Source organism: Mirounga leonina, unplaced genomic scaffold, assembly GCF_011800145.1.
Source record: "Mirounga leonina isolate KUSES-001 unplaced genomic scaffold, KU_Mleo_1.0 Mir_82, whole genome shotgun sequence".
In the NCBI taxonomy this organism is placed as follows: domain Eukaryota; kingdom Metazoa; phylum Chordata; class Mammalia; order Carnivora; family Phocidae; genus Mirounga; species Mirounga leonina.
The window spans coordinates 27,833,275-27,859,462 of NW_023270825.1; the positions used below are offsets into that span (position 1 = coordinate 27,833,275).

Sequence of the window (26,188 nt, forward strand, 5' to 3'; positions counted from 1 at the left end):
ATTCATTATGTTTATTCATTGGTTCTTGATTGTTCTGTTGTTTCTTATCAGTTAAGTCTTCCTTCCCTGTGGATTTGTGATTTCTACTGTACCTTTGAAAGCATTAGAGAGGTACCTATTCCAGTGACAAAACAAAAAATTGACTATAGTTTAATACCTTAATTTACAAAGTTAATGGTGAGACTTGGACCTTTATAATTGAAAGCTGTTAGTTTACTTTCATTCTATGATGATTTTAGATATGAAAGTACATTCTGATGTTATACTACTTGCAAGAAATTTTTTCCTTAGAATAATTTAATCCTAGTAGAACTTTTTCTTCTTTATGTTTATTTTTATTTTTTAAAAGATATTTATTTATTTATTTATTTATTTATTTATTTATTTATTTATTTATGTATGTATGTATGTATGTATTTATTTGCGAGAGCAAGTGAGCACAAGCAGGGGGAGAGGCAGTGGGAGAAGCAGACTCCCCACTGAGCAAGGAGTCTGACATGGGGCTCTATCTCAGGACCCTGGGATCATGACCTGAGCTGAAGGCAGACGCTTAACAGACTGAGCCACCCAGGTGCCCCTCTTCTTTGTTTATTTTATTTTTATTTTTATTTTTTCCCTCTTCGTTATGTTTAAAAGAAACTTTATTTTCTTCCTTTTTATAAAAGATGTTTTATAAACACGTTATAGTCCCTGCTTTGTTTAATGTTTCTAATAGTAAGCCAAAAGATCCCTAAATTTTAGTGTTTAGGAATGGTTTTTTCCTAGTAAGTATGGAAGTTTTCAGAATGTTTTCAGAAATTGTTAGCAGTCTATAATTTGGCCTACATGTACAGATTTCCTTATTCAGGAGTTAGAATGGATTTGAGGGGTAAATCAGAAGGAACACTCATTGGATTATTAAAATTAAAATGCTTGAAAGTTCTTCGAATAACATCTCTTCAAATCTTAGAGGTTGTTATAGTTTTATAAGAACTAGTATTATCGTTGTTTTTTTGAAATGTGAAATGATTTGTTTGAGCTTAGAGTTACTCTGAGAGGAGGGATACTAGTTGCTCATTTTCTATTAAACCAAAATGTTTCATTTGGGACATTAGTTTTTTCTCAGCATGGTAATCCAAAGTTTAAATATGTGAGAAGGTAATAATTACTTTTCATATTTCTTCTACTCTGTCTGCAGGTTGTAAAAATTAAAATGAACAAACTACGGCAAAGTTTTAGGAGAAAGAAAGATGTTTATGTTCCAGAGGCCAGTCGTCCACATCAGTGGCAGACAGATGAAGAAGGGGTTCGTACTGGAAAATGTAGCTTCCCAGTTAAGGTAAGAGCTCATGTTTCTATAATTCTAGATGTGGAAAAGAATTGACAGCCTATTATATGTGAAATCCCATTGATTAGGACAATTAAAAGAAAATCCTCTAAAAACTAATCCCTTCATCTTCTGCTTCAAAGTAGAATTAATAAGAAAAATATAATTAGTGATTTTTTTCTCTTTATATTTTAAACAGGAATTTCTGATATATAATATGGAATCACTACAAATAGATCACTTCTGATGAGAAACTAATCCTGAAATATCTAAAAATCCCAAATTATCAAGAATCAAATTATTTTGAGTAAGAAATACTTACTAAGTGGTAGGGCAGAGGGAAGAGGAGTCTGTTTTCTTAAATACAGGCCTGGTATGTTCTAGAAAATCTTAAAAGAGTTAAAAGGGATTTTCTCTTCAATCTTTTAACTGTTAACTGTACAGAGGGCATTTAAATTAATGCCTTCATTTGTCAGATCAGAAAATGGAAGCTCAAAGAAGTTAAGAACATAGTGAAGAGGTAGAGAAAAGGGGGTACCATACAGGTGTTTTTTCTTACTACTACTTGACACTCTGGAGAAAAAGGGTAAAATTTAAAGTCATGAAAGAAATGTATATGCTATACTGTTTAGTGAGAAGCAGTTTATAATTATATAAGCAGTCTATGAGATGTATTAAGTGTGGACACAAAAATACAGAAGGAACTAGACCAAAATGTTAGTATCTTCAAGAAAAAAATTTAGTCTAATATAAAATGTTGATATTTTCCCCTTCTTTTTACATCTTCTTATGTGTGAATATTCTTACTGTGATTTTCTCCTCCTTGTACTGCCTCAGTACCATTGATTTAAACATAGCCTGAAGCTTCAGAAAGGAGAAAAATTTGTATGACAGGAAAAGTGATTTGTAGAATCTACAGGTTAAATAAATACATGTGGGGTTTTTTTAAGATTTTATTTATGAGAGAGCACGAGTGCATGTGCACACAGGAGGGGCAGAGGGAGAGAGAGAATTTCAAGCAGACTCCCCACTGAGCAAGGAGCCCAACACAGGGGCTCAATCCCACAACCCTAGGATCATGACCTAAACTGAAACCAAAAGTTGGATGCCCAACCAACTGCACCACCCAGGTGCCCCAAAAATTCATGGTTTTTAAAATACACAAATTTTTCCACAGTCTGTCAATAACTAAACATTTTCCTAATTTCTTAGCTTTGTCTACTTAACTCATTTGCTGAAACTTCTTTTTTTTTTTTTTTTAAAGATTTTATTTATTTATTCATGAGAGATAGAGAGAGAGAGGCAGAGGGAGAAGCAGGCTCCCCGCGGAACAAGGAGCCCGATGCGGGACTTGATCCCAGGACCCTGGGATCATGACCTGAGCTGAAGGCAGACGCTTAACCGACTGAGCCACCCAGGCGTCCCTGAAACTTCTTTTATAGGAATAATAAACTTAAATTTTTAATTAAAACTTTGGGTATGATATTAAAATATGAAAAAAACCCTCATACATAAAAACTAACACTGTTCTCTACAACCTCCCCCAACCTCATCCCAAAGAGTAGGCTCATTTTGATTGTACAAGTTGAGTATCGTGGAAATGGGTACTCTTACACATTGTTGATTACTTGGAGTATAAATTGCAAACTCTTAGGAAGGCAATTTGGAAATATCAGTTAAAATTTTATTTTATTTTATTTTTTAAAACTTGGGGTTTACATTTTGTTTTAAAGATTTTATTTATTTATTTATTTGTCAGGGGTGAGAGAGAAAGAGAGAGCACAAGCAGGAGGAGCGGAGAAGCAGGTTCCCCACAGAGCAAAGAGCCCAATGTGAGACTCCATCCCAGAGTCCTGGGATCATGACCTGAGCTGAAGGCAGACACTTAACCCACTGAACCACCCAGGTGTCCCAGTTAAAATTTTAAATGCACTTTTCATTTGACCGGAAATTTTGCATTTAAGAATTACATTTAGGGGCACCAACTCTTGATCTCAGCTCAGGTCTTAACTTCAGGGTCATGACTTCAAGTCCTGCATTGGGCTTCATGCTGGGCATGGCGTCTACTTAAAAAAAAAAAAGAAAGAAAGAAAGAAGAGAATTACATTTAAGGGGCACCTGGCTGGTTCAGTTAGAAGAGCATGTGACTCTTGATCTCAGGGTTGTGAGTTCAATCCCTACATGGGTATGGAGATTAATTTAAAAAAATAATAATAATAAACTTAAAAAAATTATGGGAGGCAAACCATAAGAGACTCTTAACTATGGAGAACAAACTGAGGGTCGATGGAGGGGAGGTGTCGGTGGGGGATGGGCAAAATGAGTGATGGGGATTAAGAAGGGCACTTGTGATGAGCACTGGGTATTATATAAGTGATGAATCACTAATTCTGTTCCTGAAACCAGTATTACACTATATGTTAACGAACTAGAATTTAAATAACAACTTGAAACAAAAAAAGAATTATATTTAAGTACATTCATAGATATACTGACAGAAGTGTTCATTAGCATTGTTTGATAGCAAAAATCTGGAAACAAGTTAAATAGCTATCATTCTGGGATTTGCTAAAGAAATTATGACATCCAGGGCAACCCTCTCAGGTCCCCTCCCTCTTCGGAAGCTTTGTACTTTATCACTCAATAAACTTTGTACTATCACTCAAAAAAAAAAGAAAGAAAGAAAAAGAAATTATGACATCCATTAAGTGGAATTATTTGCCACTCTTAAGGAACAAGGTAGACCTTTTTTCATACATTTAGTAAATTTTTTTTGAAGACCTACTATGTGCCAGGCATATGCTAAGTGGTAAACAAAAAGACAGTTCTTGCTCTTGTGGAGTTTATAGTATACTTGTGCGAATATAGACTTTAATTAGATATTTGCATTAATAATACATGATTATAAACTGAGATAAATGCTTTTTAAAAAGGGAAGGCTGTAGTACAAGAAGTTATATGAGATGAACCTGGAAAGAATTAGGGTGGGGCCTTATAGGCCATGTTAAGGATTTGGGACCTTAAGAATAATAGGAAGCCACTACCTGGTGTGGTTTTTTTTTTTCATTATTTATTTATTGTGGTAACATACATAACAAAATTTACCATTTTAACCATTTCCATGTGTACAGTACAGTAACATTAATGACATTCATATTGTTGTGCAGTCATCAGCACCATCCATCTCCAGAACTTTTCATCTTCCCAAACTGGGACTCTGGGTGTGGTGTGGTTTGGAGATAGTCAGTCCATAGTGGATGTGAAGAGTCTGGTGAAAGATTATTACATAATCCAAAGGACTGGATTACTCTGGACTAGGGTGGTAACTGTGAGAAGAAAGAAATAAAAGTAAATTGAGAGATAATTAAGAGATAAAGGCAACAGGAATTGGAAATGGACTGGACCCAGGGAATGAATGGTGTTAAGGATGACACCTAGTTTCTTGTCCCAAACTGATAGAGGTGATGATCACTGACATAGGAAACACTGAAAGAATATTCTCTGATATGCTCACACAGAAAGATAACTTTAATGTATTATTAGGTGATAAAGGCAAGGCCCAGGACAATGTATATAATATGATTCTGTTTATAGTTAAAAAGAAAAAAATCTATATATCTGCTTATGTATATAAGAAATATCTGTAAGAAGACACAAGTAAACCTGAATTATAGAATGGGAATGAAGGATTGGGGATCTTTTTACTTTTCGATGTATATCCTTTGGAACTAGTGACATTTCTTATGAGCATGTATCATATTTGTAATAAATAAGCATATATGTATATTTAAAAAACCTCATTTACAGGATTCTGAGAGGCTGATATATAGTATTGAAGTAATTGAAGTAAAGTTAATTGAAGCACTTCCAATTGGCTGTGAAATGTACAGCTTTTAAATATTTTCTTTTTAAAGATTTTATTTATTTATTTGATGCAGAGAGAGCACAAGCAGTGGGGGGAGCTGCAGGCAGAAGGAGAGGGAGAAGCAGGCTCCCTGCCAAGCAGGGAGCCCAATATGGGCCTCAATTCCAGGACCCTGGGATCATGACCTGAGCTGAAGGCAAACACTTAACTGACTGAGCCACCCAGGCGCACCAGCTTTTAAGTATTTTGTGTGAGATAAATAAGATTTAGTATCATTCCGTGCTACTGTCATTTGTCATAAGAAACAGTTGATGGGCATGTACTTTAGAGATAAACATGTAAGATGTGAGATTTACATGTTATGCAGGCAGGGGAGCTTATTTAGGGTGTTTTTTGTATGGTCTTCTCCAGATGGCCTCTTGAAATCCTTTCTACAAGACATTCATCCTCTCTGCTAGGCTGTGGCTCCCCACCCCTTATCTGCCTTCCCTTCCCACCCTGCATGCATATACAAGTGACACATGGTTGGATAAGAGAATCAGAACCTGAACAAGGAGCCCGATGCGGGACTCGATCCCAGGACCCTGGGATCATGACCTGAGCTGAAGGCAGACGCTTAACCGACTGAGCCACCCAGGCGTCCCTGTGTGGTGTTTTTACCCATCAGTAGCCTAAAAATAGATAAATTTCCTCGGTCAAATATAGCTGAGCAAATAATGTCTTATCTGTCGTTGCCTTAGGGACCACTGAATTCTGAACCTAATGAGTTGATGTAAAGAGTTCCCCATATAGACAACTAGTAGGGTGGTGGGCATGCTCACTGAGGAAAAACATGTTTGAGAGTAGAGAGGATGAATTCCTTTTGAGGTGCCTGTGAGATGTGTGCATGCAGATCCCCACTCACCACAAGCACCATGAATTTTGATTTTGATACTACAAATAAGTTCTATGGAATCCTTGAATAATGAGGGTTGACTATGTATAACTTACCATTGAAGTCGTAAGTAAGTGAGATTGCCTAGAGGAAGTAAGGGAAGGGGAGGGTCTGTGACAAACATAGAAGGGACAGGCAGTGAATGGGTATCTTCAAAGGAGAGTAAGAATGAGAGGTAGAAAGGGAAACCTGAAGAGTATGATCTCAGAAGGCAAGGTTTCAGGGAAGGAGAAAGGTCAAATGCTATAAAGAGATCAAGGAAGAAATGAAACTTCATTAGATTAAAAATTTGAAAGTCTTGGTGACTTTGATGATAGCACTTATGGGGAATCATGAGGATGGAATCTAGATTGAGGAGTGAATGGATGCAAAATAAGGAAGATGATGACAAATCTAGAGATTACTAATTCAAGAAGTTTGTCAGACAAGATTGTGTGAGGATGGGAAGGGGTGAAAGGGAAGTATTACAAAGAGTACAAGGAAACTTTTGGTGTTGATGGCTATTTATTATATTGATTGTGATGATGGTTTCTCAGGTATATACAAAAGCTCAGCAAATTGTAACTTTGTATATAGTTCATTATATGTCAGTTATATCTCAACAAGGTGGTTAAATTTTTTTTTAATGAGTTTTTTTTTTTCAAAGGAGAACAGAAAGGCAGAATAAAAAGGAGTGTGAGGTTGAGAAACTGTGTGTGTGTATTGTTTTAAAACTGTTTTAACAATTTTATTAGATGTAGTTTACATACCATAAAATTTACTCATTTAAAGTCTATAAATCATTGGTAGTTTAATTTTATGTTGAGTCTTGTGTTTAATGTAGGAGAGACTTGAACTAAAGGGACTTTATAAAGAAGCATGTAGAGAGTGGCTTAGTTTTAGATGGAGGAAGGATACTGCTTCTATTTTAACAGTAGCAAAGGTGGAAAACGGGGTAAAAATGCACTTATATTTATGGTGTTGGTGGCTTAAGACTGACGGAGTTCTATTTTAAAGACATATTTTCTCAAGGAAATGTGAAGTGAAGACATCTATAGAAGAGTGAGGAGAGAAGTTGTGGAGTTAGGTTTTAAAGACAGTGGAGTAGCTACTTCATAGAATGGGAGATCTAGAATACGCAATTACCGGGAATAGAAATGGGATTACTAGGCAGTAATCAAGTGAAATGACAACTCGTTTGATATCTGCCATGTATGTTTAAGTATACTGGTGCCTATGTAAGTATAATAATTTAGTATTACAGTAGTGATTAGAGGAGGTTTCAAACCTTGTCTTGCAATTCTGCTAGAATAACAGATAATCTTTTTAATAGGGGAGGAATTTTAATGTTAGAAGTCAGATGTTACCTATAAAAATTAATGTAGTGGTTCTCAAAGTGAGGTCCCCAAAACCTTTTGTGGGATCCTGACATACTTTCTCTTCCAACTATATATCTGTGTGAAGCCAGTTTCTTTTTTTTTTTTTAAGATTTTATTTATTTGAGAGAGCACGAGAGAGAGAGAGAACACGTATGCACAAGTTGGGGGAGGGGTAGAGGGAGAGGGAGAAACAGACTCCCCACTGAGCATGGAGCCTGACTTGGGGCTCCATCCCAGGATTCTGGGATCATGACGTGAACTGAAGGCAGATGCTTAACCGACTGAGCCATGCAAGTGCCCTAGCCATAGTTTCTTTATATACTTCAAAACAACATGTTCTTTTTTTTTTTTTTAATATATATATTTTTTTATTTATTTGACAGAGCGAGAGATAGCGAGAGCAGGAACACAAGCAAGGGGAGTGGGAGAGGGAGAAGCAGGCTTCCCGCCGAGCAGGGAGCCCGATGTGGGACTCGATCCCGGGACTCCGGGATCATGACCTGAGCCGAAGGCAGATGCTTAACGACTGAGCCACCCAGGCGCCCCAAAACAACACGTTCTGACAGATTGAATGTAGATGCAAATTTGAGAATCCACTTTTCTTTTAAGCCAGATATTTGAGAGATTTGCAGAAATGTGAAACAATGCCACTCTTCTCACAAAATTGTTTCATTTTGGAAAATATAGTTATTTTTCAATAAAAATTTCATTAATGGGAGATTATGCTCTTTTCCTTTCCAAGTCTACCAGTTACTCTCTCTCTCTGTTATCTTCAATAAACTCTGCTTTCACCTCCTGCTGGCTTGTCTCTGATTTAAGGACCCTCTTGGCTCATCCTCTGGGATCCCCTCTGGGTCCTTGGACCTGGCCTGCTTGCATCACTAATTCATGGGACATTGTGGAAAGTGCTTAGAAAGGTATTTCTTAAGTTGTAGATAAAAACTTGCCCTAGACTAAAATCTGCTCTGACTCCACCTACCAAAGCTTAAAATCAAACCTCAGAAAGATCAAAATGCCTAAATGTATCCCAGAACAAAGGTCATGAATATTTATAGGAATACAATAGTATCAGCATCCAAGATGGTTAAATTTCCAATGTCTGGCATCCAGTTCAAAATTACCAGTCATGCAAAGCAGCAGAAAAATACAACTTATAATAAGGAGAAAAATCAAAGAGAAATAGGCCCAGAAATAACCAAGAAGATAACATAACACTGTAGTTAACTACACTGGAACTAAAATTTTAAAAAATAATAAAAGCTTTTAAAAGTTAAAAAATGGGGGCGCCTCGCTGGCTCAGTTGGAGGAGCATCTTGATCTCAGGGTGGAAATTTCAAGCCCCATGTTGGGTGTAGAGATTACTTAAATAAACTTAAAAAATTTTTTTAAATGTCATTTTTGTTAACAGGTAATGGGTTTTATTATCATTTTTCAATGAATTCAATTTTTAAAAGTAAGATTCTTTGTTTTAATTTCTAATATAGTAAAATTATCATAGATATAACTGACACAAACAAAAATGCTTTGGAGTCGGGGTGCCTGGGTGGCTCAGTTGTTAAGCGTCTGCCTTCGGCTCAGGTCATGATCCCAGGGTCCTGAAATTGAGTCCTACATTGGGCTCCTTGCTCTGTAGGAGCCTGCTTCTCCCTTTGCCTGCCACTCCCCCTGCTTGTGCGCTCTCTTTCTCTCTCTCTCTGACAAATAAATAAAATCTTCAAAAAAAATTTTTTTGGTTGTTAAATTGGTGGAATCTTTAAGCCAGCTCATCGATCCTTTGATTTGTAATTAAAATCTTAATTCTCTGATTATGTAGAATGTATATAGAATGCTAAAATGGACCTTCTATTGGATAGATTGTGGATTTCATAATATCTTTAAATTGGGCAGGATAGAGGCTTAAGGGACTGGATACGGAATTCATGCTTATTAGTATTTAATCACGTGGTTGGTCCTCCAGGCAACCAGCTGCCACTCTTAGATGCTTTCCGAAAGTTGCCTCCTTTACATAACAAAAGACACCTTTATCACTTTCAATATTCAGGAAATCCCAAGGATTTGGGGAGCTGTGAGTCAGGAACTGTGGGCAAAGACCAGATATATATGAGAAATACATTGTGGTCATCTGAATGCCCAAATCTGTATTTCTTGTAAATCACAAAATCACACAGGCTTTTCTTATTTTGCATATAACCAAATAACCATGGTACAGAAAGTAGAGCTCTTACTATTTCAGTATTTCTAATAGGCTAGGTCCTAATCCAGTGGTTTACCTACCATATAACAAGTATAATTTGTAATTTCAGAAGATTTTGGTGCACAGTGTTAATGCCAAATGAGAAGTTGCTAAATGTACTTTATCAAGAAAAAAAACACAGATGCACAGGATAAAAAGTAAAGTGGGAAAATACAGATACCAATGAAATTTTAAAAATTAAGATTCTATGCAAATAAACTTGAAAACATGGATAAAATTGGTAATACTCTTAGGTTATATAAATGACCAAAACTGACTCCCCAAAAAACTAAAAATATAAAAAGACTAATTCATGTAGAAGAAATATTATAAGATGTAAAAGAATTATCTACCTCCTTTTTTCTACCTCCCACCCCTAACATATTAAGTGAACTATTAGTCTAACCCTAACCCTAATTGTGTGTGTATATGTGTAAAATGGAGTTAGAGTCTAATCTAAATATGACAAGTTTTTTATCCATCCTAAGTGTCCAGTAGCGCATTCAGATGTCATACAGGAAGCAGGATATCATCTGTGCATACTACCTAGGTGTAATTTTCCAAGTCATTGTTATAAAAAATGCCTCCATATAATTCTTAAATGCTACCCTTTGAGAAACCTATACCCTTTGAGGTATAGGGCCTTATAGACTCTTTTAAGGACTTTGGCTTTTATTTAGAGTAAAATGGGAAGCCATTGGAGAATTTTGAGCAGAGGAATGACTTTATATAAATTATATTTTTAAAGGATTACTCTGATTCTTGTGCTGAGAATCAATTGTAGAGAAGAGCAAGGGTGGAAGCAGAGAGATCAGTTAAGTGACTATTGTGAAAGATGATGATGGCTTCCATCAGGGTGATGGTAGTAGAAGTGGTAAGAGGGGTCAGATTCTAGATGTATTTTATAGATAGAGCTGATAATATTTATTGATGGATTAAATTTGTGAATGTCAATCAAGAAAAAGAGAAGTCAAGGATAGGCCAAGGTTTTTGATCTGAGCAATTGGAAGGGTAGACTTGCCATATATTATTTTGGGAAAGACTGTTGGTAGAAGAGTAGATTCATGAATGAAGGATAATATCCAGCATTTAATTTTGATTCTGTTATAAACGGTAACTTTTTAAAAATTTCATTTTCTGCATATTGCTGCTATAGAAATACAATTGACTTTTTAAAAATTGAGGTATAATTGACATACGACATTATATTAGTTTCAGGTGTACAACATAATGATATTTGTATATATTGCAAAATGATACAGTTGACTTTTGTATGTTGAAATTATATCTAGTATCCTTGCTAAACTCACTTATTCTAGTAATTTATTTGTATATTCTTTTGGGTTTTCTACTAATACAATTATATAATCTATGAATAATTATTGTTGTATTTCTTATATTCTAATCCTTATACTTGTATGTATGTATGTCCCTTCATTGCATTGGTGAGAGACTGATGTTTATAACTTTGGGTAGAATTGGTGATAAGAATTCTTGCCTCATTCTCAATCTTACCACAGTTCATCAGATTAAACAAGTTCCCTTCTGTTCTTGGTTAAAAATTATTAAAATTATGAATGGAAACTAAATTTTGAGATGATTACATAATTTTTATCTTTAATTCTGTTAGGTGGTAAATTATACTTGAGTTTTTGAATAGTCAGCTAACCTTACATTCCTGGAATAAACTCAACTTGATAATGATAGATACTGATGGGTGGAAGGAGAGAGATCAGTTAAGTGGCTATTGTGAAAGATGATGATGATTATAGATACTGATCAAGTTGAGTTTATTGAGTATATTTCTGGATTCTCTTTGCTAATATTTTGTTCAGAAATTTCACAACTATGCTTTTGAGTCAGAATGGACTGTAATTTTCCTTTCTCATATTGTCTGTTAGATTTTGTGTTAACAGAACTGAGGCTGGATTACAGTTTTAGCAAGGCTCTGTCTACTTCTGCTTTACTTCTGCTTTGAGGGCATTCTTTTCTTGTGTTTAAACTGAGATACTTTGGGGCGCCTGGGTGGCTCAGATGGTTAAACTGAGATACTTTGGTGTTCACTGGAACCTATTCCTCTGGTTGGTCTGAAATTCTAATTCTTTACTCTTCAGCAAATTGAAAATGCCAAAAATTCATTCTTTTTAACATGTTTCTCTGTTTCCTGTAATTCTTGTGAATTGGTTTTTTTTTTTAATTCTATTTATTTTTTTATTCTTATGTTAATCCCCATACATTACATCATTAGTTTTAGATAAAGTGTTCCATGATTCATTGTTTGTGCATAACACCCAGTGCTCCATGCAGAATGTGCCCTCCTCAATACCCACCACCAGGCTAACCCATCCTCCCACCCCCCTCCCCTCTAGAACCCTCAGTTTGTTTTTCAGAGTCCATCGTCTCTCATGGTTCGTCTACCCCTCCGATTTCCCCCGCTTCATTCTTCCCCTCCCGCTACCTTCTTCTTCTTTTTTTTTTTTCTTAACATATATTGCATTATTTGTTTCAGAGGTACAGATCTGAGATTCAACAGTCTTGCACAATTCACAGCGCTTACCAGAGCACATACCCTCCCCAGTGTCTATCACCCAGTCACCCCATCCCTCCCACCCCACCCCCCACTCCAACAACACTCAGTTTGTTTCCTGCGATTAAGATGTAAATTGGTTTTTAAAGACTTGATCAGATTTAGCTTTGATTCCCTCTGTCCCCCCCCCCCCCCCCCGTAGGAATACCTCATTGGTGGTGTGTACTAATCAGAAGACACACAACACAGTAGCTGATTATCTATTTATGATGACTATAGGCATTCATGATCATTGCCTGGGATTATTAATTCATTAAGGGTTGCAAAATGGTGATACTTTAATTCTCTCATCCTTTCTTTACTTATCAGCTGTAATATTTCTATAAAGCAAAATCCCCCATATCTACTGCTTGGTTAGCAGTGGTATAGTTTAACCAGAAAATCGGGGTAATTTCGTTTATGAAAGAAATATTGAGCCATAAGCAACGTTACCAAAATGGATGACTGTTCCTATTTGATCAACCTTTTTTTTTTTAAAGAAGAATAACATTGTTAATATGTAAGACCAGTAAACTATAAACCATTACTTAAATAGGAGAGTTGCAGAAGTAATATGAGATAGTGAAAAGAAGATAGATAGTTGAAAGAAGAAAGATCTAGAAGTGAAAAAATCAAAGTTCTATTCCTGGCTCTGTTAATTTATTAGTTATATGACTTTGTGCAAATCACTTAACTTTTTTGACACCTAGTGCCACATTTGAAAGGTGAAGGTTTTGAATCTCTTTAAGTTCTTTTCAGCTTTAAACTGCTGTGATTAGATTTAATATATATACTTAGGTCAGATGACTTATTCAAATGTTATTGTACTCCAAATTTATACATAAAAGCAATCTGTTATAATTTGACTTAACTACTCCTCTTTGATTAAAGACCCCCAAACAAGTTTTGATATTATGTTCTACACTTCTGCATCCTATATTTGCAATATAATACAGGTTATATATATCTGATAATATGCCTTACACCTTCTTATTAGTTGATTATGATGTCATTTTTTGCTAATGTTGGGAACTGTTGACTGTCTGTTCTCTCACATCGGAGCTGTGCATATCTTCTCATGGCCTACATTACCAAAACAAGGGGGGAATCTACTTTTTAAATAATTTTTTCAAGAAAATGAAAAATGACTTAATTCATCCAAGAATGAAATTCCACACACTAGTTTTTCTAAAGTGCATTTTTGTGAATAAAAGTCCCTTACTCAGAGGGAGTTTGGAAAAGGCATACAGACAAAAGAAGTCCTAGTGTCAAATATTTTAGCCATTAAAGCATAAATCAGCTGCAGTTCTTCAGTGAGATAGTGTCTTAGAGAAGAAAAGAGACCTCTTTAATAATGTTTATTTCAGTGGGCATGTTTTTCTCATCGTCTAGGAAAGCACAACACTGATTTCCAAAATAGATTATGCAGCTAAGAGGTCAGTCTGTACAGGAGATACTTTTGTTCTTTTCCTTCCATTAAGTCTCCCCAACTTTTTTTGTTTTTGTTTTTTTGCTGGCATAAATACCCATAAGTGACCAGTTGAATTGATCAAAATGATAGAATAAAATCCCTTGCAAACACTTTGAAACCTATATTCATATCTTGGCAACTATAGGTAACCCAGAGACCATAAGACCCTACTTTCTCATTTTATTATTGTTATTTTTTATTTATTTATTTGAGAGAGAGAGCACAAGCGTGAGGGGCAGAGGGAGAGGGAGAGAATGTCAAGCAGACTCCACACAGAACATGGAGCCTGATGCAGGGCTTGATCCCAGGACCCTGAGATCATGACCTGAGCCAAAACCAAGAGTTGGACACTTAACCAACTGCACTACCCAGGCACCCGGAGAGAGTTTTTAAAACCCTAACACTGTTTCCCCCAAAAGACAGATTATGGATGGTTTCACAGGTTGGCTCTTTAAAAACCTCAAAGAATAATTTTTTTTTTTTTAAGGTATAATTCTTATGCTGTTTAACTATACAAGAGCATATGTGGGTGGGGAGGGGGAAGGAAAGAATGGTTTCCAGATTTTTTTATGGCATTAACAGAATCCTGCTATAACAAAGATAGACAAAACAAAAAGAAAACCATAGACCAATTGCACTTACGAATATAGGTGAAAAAAGTAGGCAGAAAAATAGAACAAATGGAATCTAAAAGTATACTAAAGACCGAAATAGGGTTTAACTCAGGATTCCATAAATGATTTAGTATTAGGAAATTTGATATAGTTCATCACATTGATGGACCTGAGAAGAAAAGGACTTTGTCACTGTAATGAAAGCAAAGTTGAAGGACTGACACTTCTTGATTTCAGAACTTAGTACAAATCTATAGTAATCGAAATAGTATAGTACTGGCATAAGGATGGATGTGTAGAACAGTGTAATAGAATTGAGAGTACAGAAGTGAACCTGTACGTCTGTGACCAACTGATTTTTGACAAGGGTGCCAAGACCATTCAGTGGGTAAAGAATAGTCTCTTCACCAAATGGTGATGGAACAACTTGATTTCCACATAGGAAAAAAAAAAAATGAAGCCAGACCCCTACCTTACACTGTATACAGAAAATTCACTTAAAAGTTAACATAAGAATATAAGAATAAGAACCATAAAATTCTTAGAAGAAAAGAGGGGTAAATTATCATAACCTTGGATCTGTCAGTAGATTCTTAGATATGACACCAAAACCATGAGCAACAAAAGAAAAAATAGATAAACTGGATCTAATTAAAATGTGAAATTTTTGTACACCAAAGGAAGTTACCAAGGAAGTAGAAAGACAACTACAGAATGGGAGAAAATATTTTCAAATCACATGTCTGATAAATCTAGTATCCAGGAAATAGATTTTTATGCATGTATGTTTTTTTGTTTTTATTTGACAGAGAGACACAGTGAGAGAGGGAACACAAGCAGGGGGAGTGGGAGAGGGAGAAGCAGGCTTCCGCGAAGTAGGGAGCCCTGACACAGGGCTCAATCCCAGGACCCTGGGATCATGACCTGAGCCGAAGGCAGACGCTTAACAACTGAGCCACCCAGGCGCCCCTATATATGTATGTTTTTTTTATATACACACACACACACACACATACACACCTGATTTAAAAATGGGCAAAGGACTGGAATAGAAATTTCTCTAAAGAAGATGTACAAATGACCAACAAATACATGAAAAGATATTCAACATCACTAGTCATTAGGGAAATACCTTTCAAAACCACAGTGAAGTACCACATCACACCCACTTTGGATGGCTCTACTTAAACAAACAAAAAAATGGAAAGTATTGGTAAGAATGCAGGGGATCTAGAACCCTTATGCATCACCAATGGGAATGTAGAATGGTTCAGTTTCTGTGGAAAGCAGTTTGGTGGTTCCTCAAAAAGCTAAACATAGAATTATCATATGACTCAGCCAGTTCTGCTGCTAGTTATATGCCCCAAAGAATTGAAAACTCAAATATGTGTACATATGTGTTTATCGCACCACTATTCATAGTTGCCAAAAGGTAGAAATAGCCCAAATATCCCTCAGTGGAAGAATCGACATAAAAACTATGGTACATACTACAGTGTGGTGAACCTTGAAAATGATATGCTAAGTGAAATATGCCAGACACAAAAGGTCACATGTTGTATGATTTCATTTCCATGAAATATCCAGAATAGGTAAATCCATAAAGACAGAATGCAGGTTATTGGTTGTTAAGCTGCGCTTTGGGGAAGTGCAGCTATGGGTAGCAAATGCTTAATGGGCACAGGTTTTTCTTTTGGTGTGAAGAAAATGTTTTGGAACTAGATAAAGGTGGTGATTGCACAAAATTTTAAATGTACCAAGTACCACTGAATTATTCACTTAAAAATTTTTTTAAAGATTTTATTTATTTATTCATGAGAGACAGACCGGGGTTGGGGGGGCGGCGGGCAGAGGCAGAGGGAGAAGACTCCCAGGACTCTGGGATCATGACCTGAGCTGAAGGCAGACGCTTAACAACTGAACCACCCAGGCGCCCTAAAATTTTTTTAAAAAGACTTATTTTAGAGAAAGAGAAGGCAGCGAGAGGGGCAGAGAGAGAGGAAGAGAGAAACTTAAGCAGACTTTGCACTGAGCTCAGAGTCCAACACAGGGCTTGATTCCATGACCCTGAGATCAAGACCTGAGCCAAAACCAAGAATTGGATGCTTAACTGACTGCACCACTGAGGTGCCCCTGAATTATTCACTTTACAGTGGTTAATTTTGTGTGATGTGGATTACATCTGATTTTTTAAAAAAGTTTAAAATATCGTTCAATCCCGGTAAATCTTCTTAGCTAAATAGGAATAGCATAACACATTCTTTAAATGAGTAAAAAACTGTCCCAGAGTCATGCAGAGTGAAACATTTACATTGAATTTGGGAGGATGATGAGGTTGCTCTTAAGTAGCACTGTTATTCAACACTGATTTAGAAATGGTGATAAGTGCCTTTGGATAAGAAAATAAGAGCTAGGGGCGCCTGGGTGGCTCAGTTGGTTAAGCGACTGCCTTCGGCTCAGGTCATGATCCTGGAGTCCCGGGATCGAGTCCCGCATCGGGCTCCCTGCTCGGCAGGGAGTCTGCTTCTCCCTCTGACCCTCCTCCCTCTCATGCTCTCTGTCTCTCATTCTCTCTCTCAAATAAATAAATAAAATCTTTAAAAAAAAAAAAAAGAAAGAAAATAAAAGCTATAAAAGTGGGAATTCAAGACAGCCTGTTTTTTTTTTTTTGTCTTGTTCTCTGAAAAACCTAGAGAATCACCAAAAAAAACTATTTAAAATGATAGGAAACATCAGTATTTTCACTACTTAATAAGATATACTAAAATCAATACATAGAAATACCAGTAAGTTTTGTTGGGAAATATTATAGGTCTTCTGATTCTGGCAAAATGTAGATTAAGCTAACCTAGAAATACTCCAAATACAAATACCTAGAGATGCTGGATATATATATATTTTTTTAAAAGATTTTATTTATTTATTTATTTGAGAGAGAGAGAGAAACAGCATGAGAGGAGATAGGGTCAGAGGGAGAAGCAGGCTCCCCGCTGAGCCGGGAGCCCGATGTGGGACTCGATCCCAGGACTCCGGGATCATGACCTGAGCCGAAGGCAATCGCTTAACCAACTGAGCCACCCAGGCGCCCCGATGCTGGATATATTTTTAAACAACTTTTTTGTCTTAAAGCACAGCTGAGCTTTCAATAAAGACAGATCTCTCCAGTTACCAGAAATTAAGAGGGAATTTGAAAGCAAGGCAGGAATCATGCTGGCATGGCACAGCCTAGGAGATAGAAGATTTATGAGCTAGAGCCTTTGTTTTAACATTCATTCTGAAGGTCCTGGACTCAAAAAGCAGAGCATTAGAACTGAGAACCCAGCATAGAGCCAGAACTTTCAATGGGTTTTATAATCAGTGAAATAGAGAACTAGAAGAAAAAGCAAAAAAACAAAACAAACAACAACAAAAAACCAACCAACAAAAACAAAAAAACCAAAAATTAAAAAAATAGAAGCTTGCCTCTGCTCTGACCCTGGGTGAAAAAAAAGGAGTCTCCCACCAAAAATTGAAATCGTGGATCAGGACTTCATATGCTATAACTTGCATGGTGTAAGAATCCTCAAATTAATATACCGTAGGTCTTAGGCTACTAATACACCTGTGGTACCTTTTTTTTTTCTTTTTTAAGATTTTATTTATTTATTTATTTGATAGAGAGAGTACACAGCAGTGGGAGTGGCAGGCAGAGGGAAAAGCAGACTCTCCGCTGAGCAGGGAGCCCGATACGAGGCTCAATCCCAGGACCCCTGGGATCATGACCCGAGCCGAAGGCAGACGCTTAACGACTGAGCCACCCAGGTGCCCCACCTGTGGTACCTTTTAGAAGCAAATGTATAACCACTCCGTAATCCAGAATGCATGGATTTTTTCCAGAAAAGTTGAGCTTCAGTAAAGATTAATTTACAGTTTAAAAAAAAGTTAAAAATCATATGTGGAAGTGATCAGCAGATACAATAAGAATTATACAGTAAAGGACAAGAAGATTAGCACTGTAAGAACTTGAATTAATAGACTATAGAGGACACTATAAAATATGTATATATAATATCATTAGAGACATTAATGAATTCAAACCATAAGTCAAAAATAAGACAGTGAAAAAGAAGGAATAGATAGATCTGACAAAGAATCAAATCTAAGCTTCTAAAAATGAAAAATACTGTCACTGCAATTGAATTTAGTAGATAGATAAAATGGTGGATTAGATTTGTTGAAAAGAGAGTTGGTAACCTGGAAGATAGATTCAGTGAAGTTACCCAGAGTGCAGCACAAGGTGATAAAGAGAAGATCCGAAAAAGAGATGAGGAAACATGAACAAATTAAAGAGGCCCATAGTACTAACAGGCCTCATGAGAGCTCCAGGAGGAGAGGGAAGGAGGATTTCATTTAAATCAATACCTAGGAATAAACCTAACCAGAGAGGTGAAAGACCTCTACTCTGAAAACTATAAAACACTGATGAAAGAAATTGAAAACGACACAAAGAAATGGAAAGACATTTCATTCTCATGGGTTGGGAGAACAAATATTGTTAAAATATCTGTAGTACCAGGGCGGCCTGGGTGGCTCAGTCATTAAGCGTCTACCTTCAGCTCAGGCCATGATCCCAGGGTCCTGGGATTGAGCCCCATGTTGGGCTCCCTGCTCAGTGGGAAGCCTGCTTCTCCCTCTCCCACTCCCTCTGCTTGTGTTCACTCTCTCGCTGTCTCTCTCTCTCTGTCAAAATAAATAAATAAAATATTTTTTAAAAAAATATCTATAGCGGGGCGCCTGGGTGGCTCAGATGGTTAAGCGTCTGCCTTTGGCTCAGGTCATGATCCCAGGGTCCTGGGATCGAGCCCCACATCAGGCTTTCTGCTCCACGGGGAGTCTGCTTCTCCCTCTCCCACTCCCCCTGCTTGTGTTCCCTCTCTCGCTGTGTCTCTCTCTGTCAAAAAAAAAAAAAAAAAGTCTATAGCACCCAAACATTCTACATGCTTAATGCAATCTCTATCAAAATACCAACAGCATTTTTCACAGAGCTAGAACAAACAATCCTAAGATTTATATGGAACCCCAAATAGCCAAAGCAGTCTTAAAAAAGAAAAACAAAGAGGGAGGCCTCACAATTCCAGACTTCAAGTTATATTACAAAACTGTAGTAATCAAAACAGTATGGTATTGGCACAAAAAAATAGACACGTATCAGTGGAATAGAATAGAAAACCCAGAAATGAACCTACCCCTCTATAGTCAATTAATCTTCAACAAAGCAGGAAAGAATATCCAATGGGAAAAAGACAGTCTCTTCAACAAATGGTGTTGAGAAAACTGGACAGCAACGTGCAAAAGAATGAAACTAGACCACTTTTCTTACACCATATACAAAAATAAATTCAAAATGATTTAAAGACCTAAATGTGAGACCTGAAACCATAAAAATCCTAGAAGAGAACACAGGTGGTAACTTCTTTGAAATTGGCCATAGCACATTCTTTCTAGGTAGGTCTCCTGAGGCAAGGGAAACCAAAACAAAAACTTTTGGGACTACATCAAAATAAAAAGCTTCTGCACAACAAAGGAAACAGTCAACAAAACTAAAAGGCAACCTATGGAATGGGAGAAGATATTTGCAAATGACATATCTGATAAAGGGTTAGTATTCAAAATCTCAAAAGAACTTAAAAAACTCAACACCCAAAAAAACCAAATTATCTAATTAAAAAATAGGCAGAAGACATGATTGGACATTTTTTCCAAAGAAGACATACAGATGGCCAACAGACACATGAAAAGATGATCAGGATCACTTTTCATCAGGGAAATGTAAATCAAATCCAGACTACAATGAGGTATCACCTCACGCCTGTCAGAATGGCTAAAATCAACATCACAAGGAACAACAGGTGTTGGCAAGGATGTGGAGAATGGGGAACCCTTTTGCAGGGTTGGTGGGAATGTAAACTGGCACAGCCACTCTGGACAACAGTATGGAGGTTCCTCAGAAAGTTAAAAATAGCATTACCCTGCGATCTAGCAATTGCACTACTAGGTATTTACCGAAAGAATACGAAAATACTAATTCAGAGGGATACATGCACTCTGATGTTTATATAGCAGTATTATCTACAATATTCAAATTATGGAAGCAACACAGGTTTCCATCGATTGATGAATGGATAAAGAAGATGTGGTGTGTATATATATACGTGGAATATTACACAGCCATAAAAAATAATGAAATCTTGCCATTTACAATAACGTGGATCTAGAGCGTATAATGCTAAGTGAAATAAGTAAGGAAAGACAAATGCCGTACGATTTCACTTAAATGTGGAATCTAAGAAACAAGCAAAGGGGAAAAAAGAGGCAAACTAAGAAACAAACTCTTAACTATACAGAACAAACTGATGGTTATCAGAGGGGAAGTGGGTGGGGGGGATGGGCTAAATGGGTGAAGAGGGTTAAGGAATGAAGAGGGTCAAGGAAATCATTTCTTGTGATGAGCACTGGGCGATGTATAGAAGTGTTGCATCACTATATTGTACACCTGAAACTAATATTACACTACTAACTGGAATTTAAATAAGAACTTAAAAAATAAAATAAACATAAATAGGTCAGATGAAAAAAATGAGCAAGGATGTGAATTGACATTTCTCCAAGGAAGATATACAAATTGCCAATTAGCATGTGAAAAGATAGATGCTCAGTATCATTAGTCATTAGGAGCATGCAAATCAAAATCACAAGATAACTACTTTACACCTTTTAGGATGGTATAATTTAAAAAGAGAAAAAAAATAAAGTTGTGTTGAGCATGTGGGGAAATTGAAACCCTCATACATTTTGATGGGAATGTTAAATGGTGCAGTGCTATGGAATACACTTACTAATCTAGAAAGAAATGTACAGGAGTGTATTTGAAGGCTACCATAAAACTTAAGAGATATAAAAGACTTGAATAAATATTGTTAGATGGAATAGCTCAGTTTCATAATGCCAATTTTTCTCAACTAGTGAACTTAAGGCAATCTTAATTAAAACATCAAGGGTTCAATGGATCGTGGATCACCACATCAAAAACCAGTGATGTATGGTGACTAACATAACACAATAAAATAAAAAAACAAAAACAAAAACACCAAGGGTTTGGGGCACCTGAGTGGCTCATTCAGTTAAGTGTCTGTCTTTGGCTCAGGTCATGATCCCAGGGTCCTGGGATTGAGCCCCACATCGGCTCCCTGCTCAGCAGGAAGCCTGCTTCTCCCTCTCCCACTCCCCCTGCTTGTGTTCCCTCTCTCGCTGTCTCTCTCTCTGTCAAATAAATAAAAATCTAAAAAAAAAAAAAAAAATAGCATGTTATGGTGTCAAAATAGGAATAACTGTAGAACAAAATAGAATGTCCAGGATAATGTAATTTTCAATAATATATACATGGCATTTCAAGTCAGTGATTAAGGATAGAGTAAAAAAAACCACAGACTAAAAGAACTTAACAGTATATATGATAAGGTGCTAAGAATGAGATGTCAGAATTTCTTAAAATGTCAGAACAGTAATGCAGGTTTTACTGTTATCCATTGCTTTATTTTCTTATTGGACCAAGAAATTAAAAATATTTTTTTGGCCTTTGAAAAAGGTCAAAATATCAACAAAACATAAAGAAGTCCTTTTTAGAGCTTAATTCATCCAAAGAGGTATTTAAACATCCATTCATCATTATCTTCTAAGCTGAAAAATAGAGCTTTCCAGAATTTGAGTGTAATATACCTATCACTGTAGCATCTGACTGAATGATGAAAAGCAGCCTTCAGTGAGGGAGTACTCTATTATTTCTGAGTGTGAAACCAATCTGAAAATCTAGAACAGTTGACAGAACTACCAAACACTTGACATTTCTGATAGCCTATAATCTTGAGTTAAAACATTTTTTAAGATTTATTTATTTATTAGAGGGCGCCTGGGTGGCTCAGTCGTTAAGCGTCTGCCTTCGGCTCAGGTCATGATCCCAGGGTCCTGGGATCAAGTTCCACATCGGGCTCCCTGCTCTGCGGAAGCCTGCTTCTCCCTCTCCCACTGCCCCTGCTTGTGTTCCTGCTCTCACTATGTTTCTGTCAAATAAATAAATAAAATCTTTAAAAAAAAAGATTTATTTATTTATTAGAGAGAGTATGAGAGGGGGGAGGGTCAGAGGGAGAAGCAGACTCCCTGCTGAGCAGGGAGCCCAATGCAGGACTCATCCTGGGACCCCAGGGTCATGACCTGAGCCAAAGGCAGTCGCTTAACCAACTGAGCCACCCAGGCACCCAGAGTTAAAATTTTTCTGGGGCGCCTGGGTGGCTCAGTTGTTAAGCATCTGCCTTCAGCTTGGGCCATGATCCTGGGGTTCTGGGATTGAGTCCCGCATCGGGCTCCCCGCTACATGGGAGGCCTGCTTCTCCCTCTTCTGCTCCCCCTGCTTGTGTTCCCTCTCTCGCTGTGTCTCTGTCAGATAAATAAATAAAATCTTAAATAAATAAATAAAATAAAATTTTTCTAGTTTAATAGAAAAAAGATAAGCAAAGATGATTAATATGGAATCTGTGTTAAAACTATCCTATAGTGAGCCAGACAAAGGTACACTGGTGAAAATTTACTATCAGCATCCTTATTGATATGAAACATTATTATTTTTAATGTAGTAGTTTAGAAATTCTCCAAAATTTTAGGTTCTTATGTATACTCCATATCTACAATGGAGTCAGTGATGTTGAGTTTGAGAAAACATTACTTTACCACTGTTTATCATCTGTAAAACCAAAGAATATAACTAAATGTGGATCTAGATAGAAAGTGTAAAATTTGTAGACAGATTCATTATATATGAGAATCCAAAATAGAATATGTGAATATTTTTCTTACTGGATTTCATAATATTCGGATTTGCCCTAAAGAGATTATATTCTTTCAACTTAGAACTATATATATAGTACATTATTTGATTCGCTAAAAAGTGAGCATTCTTCCTGTTTATATAATAATCATTCAAAATTACAGCTGTTACAATTCTTTAGACATTTTTGGTCTTAGTTTATGATCTTCATGATTGATGCCTCAAGTATTTTGTTACCTGAAGTTGAGTACTTTCCTAAATTGATTTAATTCATTGGTTTTATGCACTTACTCAGTATTGGAAAGATTTGAGTAAAAATGAAAAATTCCATGTAAGCATTATAAGAGTGTTCTGGGTCAAGCTGCTTGGGTTTGAGTGTTCACTAGCTGAATGACCTTGGACAAGTTACTTAAACTCTCTATGCCTGCGTTTCCTGGGGCTCTTGTTAGTCTACTGTACCATGAGTTCGTACCATTTCACCTCCATGCAGGGCCAAATGATGGGAGATATACAAAGAGGGGAAAGAAGCAGAAAGGGCCTTGGTCCCATCTTCCTGGAATCACGATTTCACTATACCAAGAGGAAAGTTCCCCTCTCTCAGACTCTTGCAGGTTTCCACTGATACCACTAGCACAGGATATCTTGGGGAGCTGGGGTGTGAGAGGACAATGAAAAGAGATAAATAAAATGAAGGGAGATTCCTATACTCTCTCTGAGGATAAGGCGTTTCCTTATCTAATACTTGAGCCACAGCTAGAGTGCTTTTCCCAGAGTTCTTTCTTTGCCACAGCACACACTTTTGGATTTCTGGCTGCGTTAAGTTCAAGTTGGAAGTATCAAAAAGGGGAAGGGGGAAAATGGAGGAACAGAGTAGGAGGTAACTCCCTTCCAGTTCAGAAATACCTTGGATCCTAGTATTCTCGGACTCATCTTTTCTACTCTTTACAAAAGAGACTTGAAATAGGTGCTCCATGCGTTCTGTTCAGGTTTTATGGTTTCATTCAATGGGCAGGACAGGGAAGAGTGGTCAACTCAATTGTATCCAGAACCAGACCATAAATTTCCTTTTAAAAGAGAGCACTTTTGTAATATTTTCACCATCCCTTCTGCTTTATCTTAGCCAAGACTATTCCCATACTAAAGTACAATTTGAATTGCATTACTATGTTGCAAAAAAATAAAATAAATAAATGCTTTATTAACTCTCCATTGACTCCAGCATTCAAATTCCTCAGCTGTACATACCTCATATCCTAGCCAAACAGGAATACTTGGTGATATATAGTTACGCTATTCCACACCTATAACTTTTGTTAAATTCTCTCTACCTAGTTTCCCAACCTTTCAATTTTTGCCTCTTCAAATTCTACACATCTTTTAAAGCTTAAATGTATTGCCTTCTTAAAATTTGTTTTTTAGTTCTCTGCCCTGCTCTTATGTGCTCCCGATAAAAGGAGTATGTGATCTCTTCAGCCTTTGAATAACTGTTACTTTTATTTGTGCCTTTTTCAATATGTGTGTATACATATTTACATATGTATACATACAGTTTGTTTTAGGATAATTTTTGTGTTCAGAGATATAGTAACTGTGTCTAGCACAGGCTATTATGTTCAGATCCAATAAATTTAGGTAACATTTAGTGCCTACCATGTACTTTTTCACTTCTCTATAACAATTCTTTGAGACATTTATTCTGACTCTTTTTCCTATGAGGACACTGAGGGTAAGTAAAGTAACATCTTAATTCTTATACAGTGGAAGTTTCTTGAGTGCAGAAATTTCAATATTCAGTTTTCTTCCAACTAATACCTACCATATAGTAGCTACTCAATAAGCATAGCAATAACCCTTTTTTCTTCTTTCTACAGTACCTTGGCCATGTAGAAGTTGATGAGTCAAGAGGAATGCACATCTGTGAAGATGCTGTAAAAAGATTGAAAGCTGTATGTATTTGATGGTTGCCACTGTTGATCTATATACTGAAATATTTTCTTAAGAGGTTTTGCTCAGTAGATTTTAGTGATTCACTATCCAATAAGACCCGTGTTTCTCTTAAGGCAAAAGATGTGGGCTGTCTAATAAAGAACATCACATGTTATCCATCCCAAGGTGTAAATTATAAAGACCAACTTTGTCAGGTTAGGCCAGACATTATCTAAAAGGTACTTTTGATTCAGAACCCGTATGAAACAAGTGGTATGAAATCTTACAGGTGAATAATGTTCTAAAACGAAGAGAAAACTGTTACAATTAGCATCTTAACCTAACTCTGATAACTGGGTTATAAATTACTGATGTTAAATTTACTGTAAGAAACAGTAGAAGAGTTATCTGTGATGATGGCTAGTGAGGTTTACAGTTGGGAGAGGGCTTACTGTCTTGACTACTATTCTTCAGTTTCCTTCTGTACACCCCTCTAACATAAATAGTGTATTTCCCCTGCTTTTTGCACAAACTTCAGCATACTTGAAATGGAAAGTCCTTTTCCAGGATAAATAATGTTTTCTTTGCCTGTTTTACCATAGAATAAATCCTAGGCACATGTTTGTGTATTTAATAAAAGGAGAGAATGGATTTCACAGTTCATAAAGGTTCACATAAAAGTGTTAATATCATATTTTGGATAGGTTTGAAGAATGTCTCATAAACTCTGACAGTCCTCTTCACAACCTTCCTTCTCTCCAATGTGTGGCCTTTTCCCCCCTTTGCTATGAAAGCTTTAACCATTACTTCTGCATGTCCTTGCCCCAGAGAGCATTAAATACTTGTTTGCTTTGGGTTTGCTGGTATGGTAGGCTGCCACAAGTTTGGCTACTAATGAGCGCTTTTTTTTTTTTTTTCCTCAGTTTGCTTAATCAAAACTTTTCTGCTTCTTGGTACATTTTATATGACCTCTCATCTATAATCCCTCAATATAAAAGGTACGAGATTAAAGAAGCAACCAACTTAGAGAAGTGTATTACATTTTGGAGCAAATGTCT

At 36.6% G+C, this 26,188-nt stretch overlaps 2 protein-coding genes across 11 annotated transcripts in view; one reads left to right on the top strand and one right to left on the bottom strand.

Annotated features, from left to right (window-relative positions):
* NUMB (NUMB endocytic adaptor protein) overlaps positions 1-26,188 on the top strand; it is a 190,810-nt gene that overhangs the window by 124,497 nt on the left and 40,125 nt on the right. For all 10 annotated transcript variants that reach the window (XM_034993363.1, XM_034993365.1, XM_034993367.1 and 7 more), the window contains 2 exons: positions 1,178-1,318; positions 25,076-25,150. In XM_034993363.1, coding sequence (XP_034849254.1) covers positions 1,193-1,318; positions 25,076-25,150 — 201 coding nt within the window. In that variant the 5' untranslated portion in view covers positions 1,178-1,192. The remainder of the gene's footprint in view (positions 1-1,177; positions 1,319-25,075; positions 25,151-26,188) is intronic.
* Positions 4,570-26,188, bottom strand: part of PAPLN (papilin, proteoglycan like sulfated glycoprotein) — a 95,930-nt gene continuing 74,311 nt past the window's right edge. Inside the window, exon 28 of the mRNA XM_034993357.1 lies at positions 4,570-4,632. Coding sequence (XP_034849248.1) covers positions 4,589-4,632 — 44 coding nt within the window. The 3' untranslated portion in view covers positions 4,570-4,588. The remainder of the gene's footprint in view (positions 4,633-26,188) is intronic.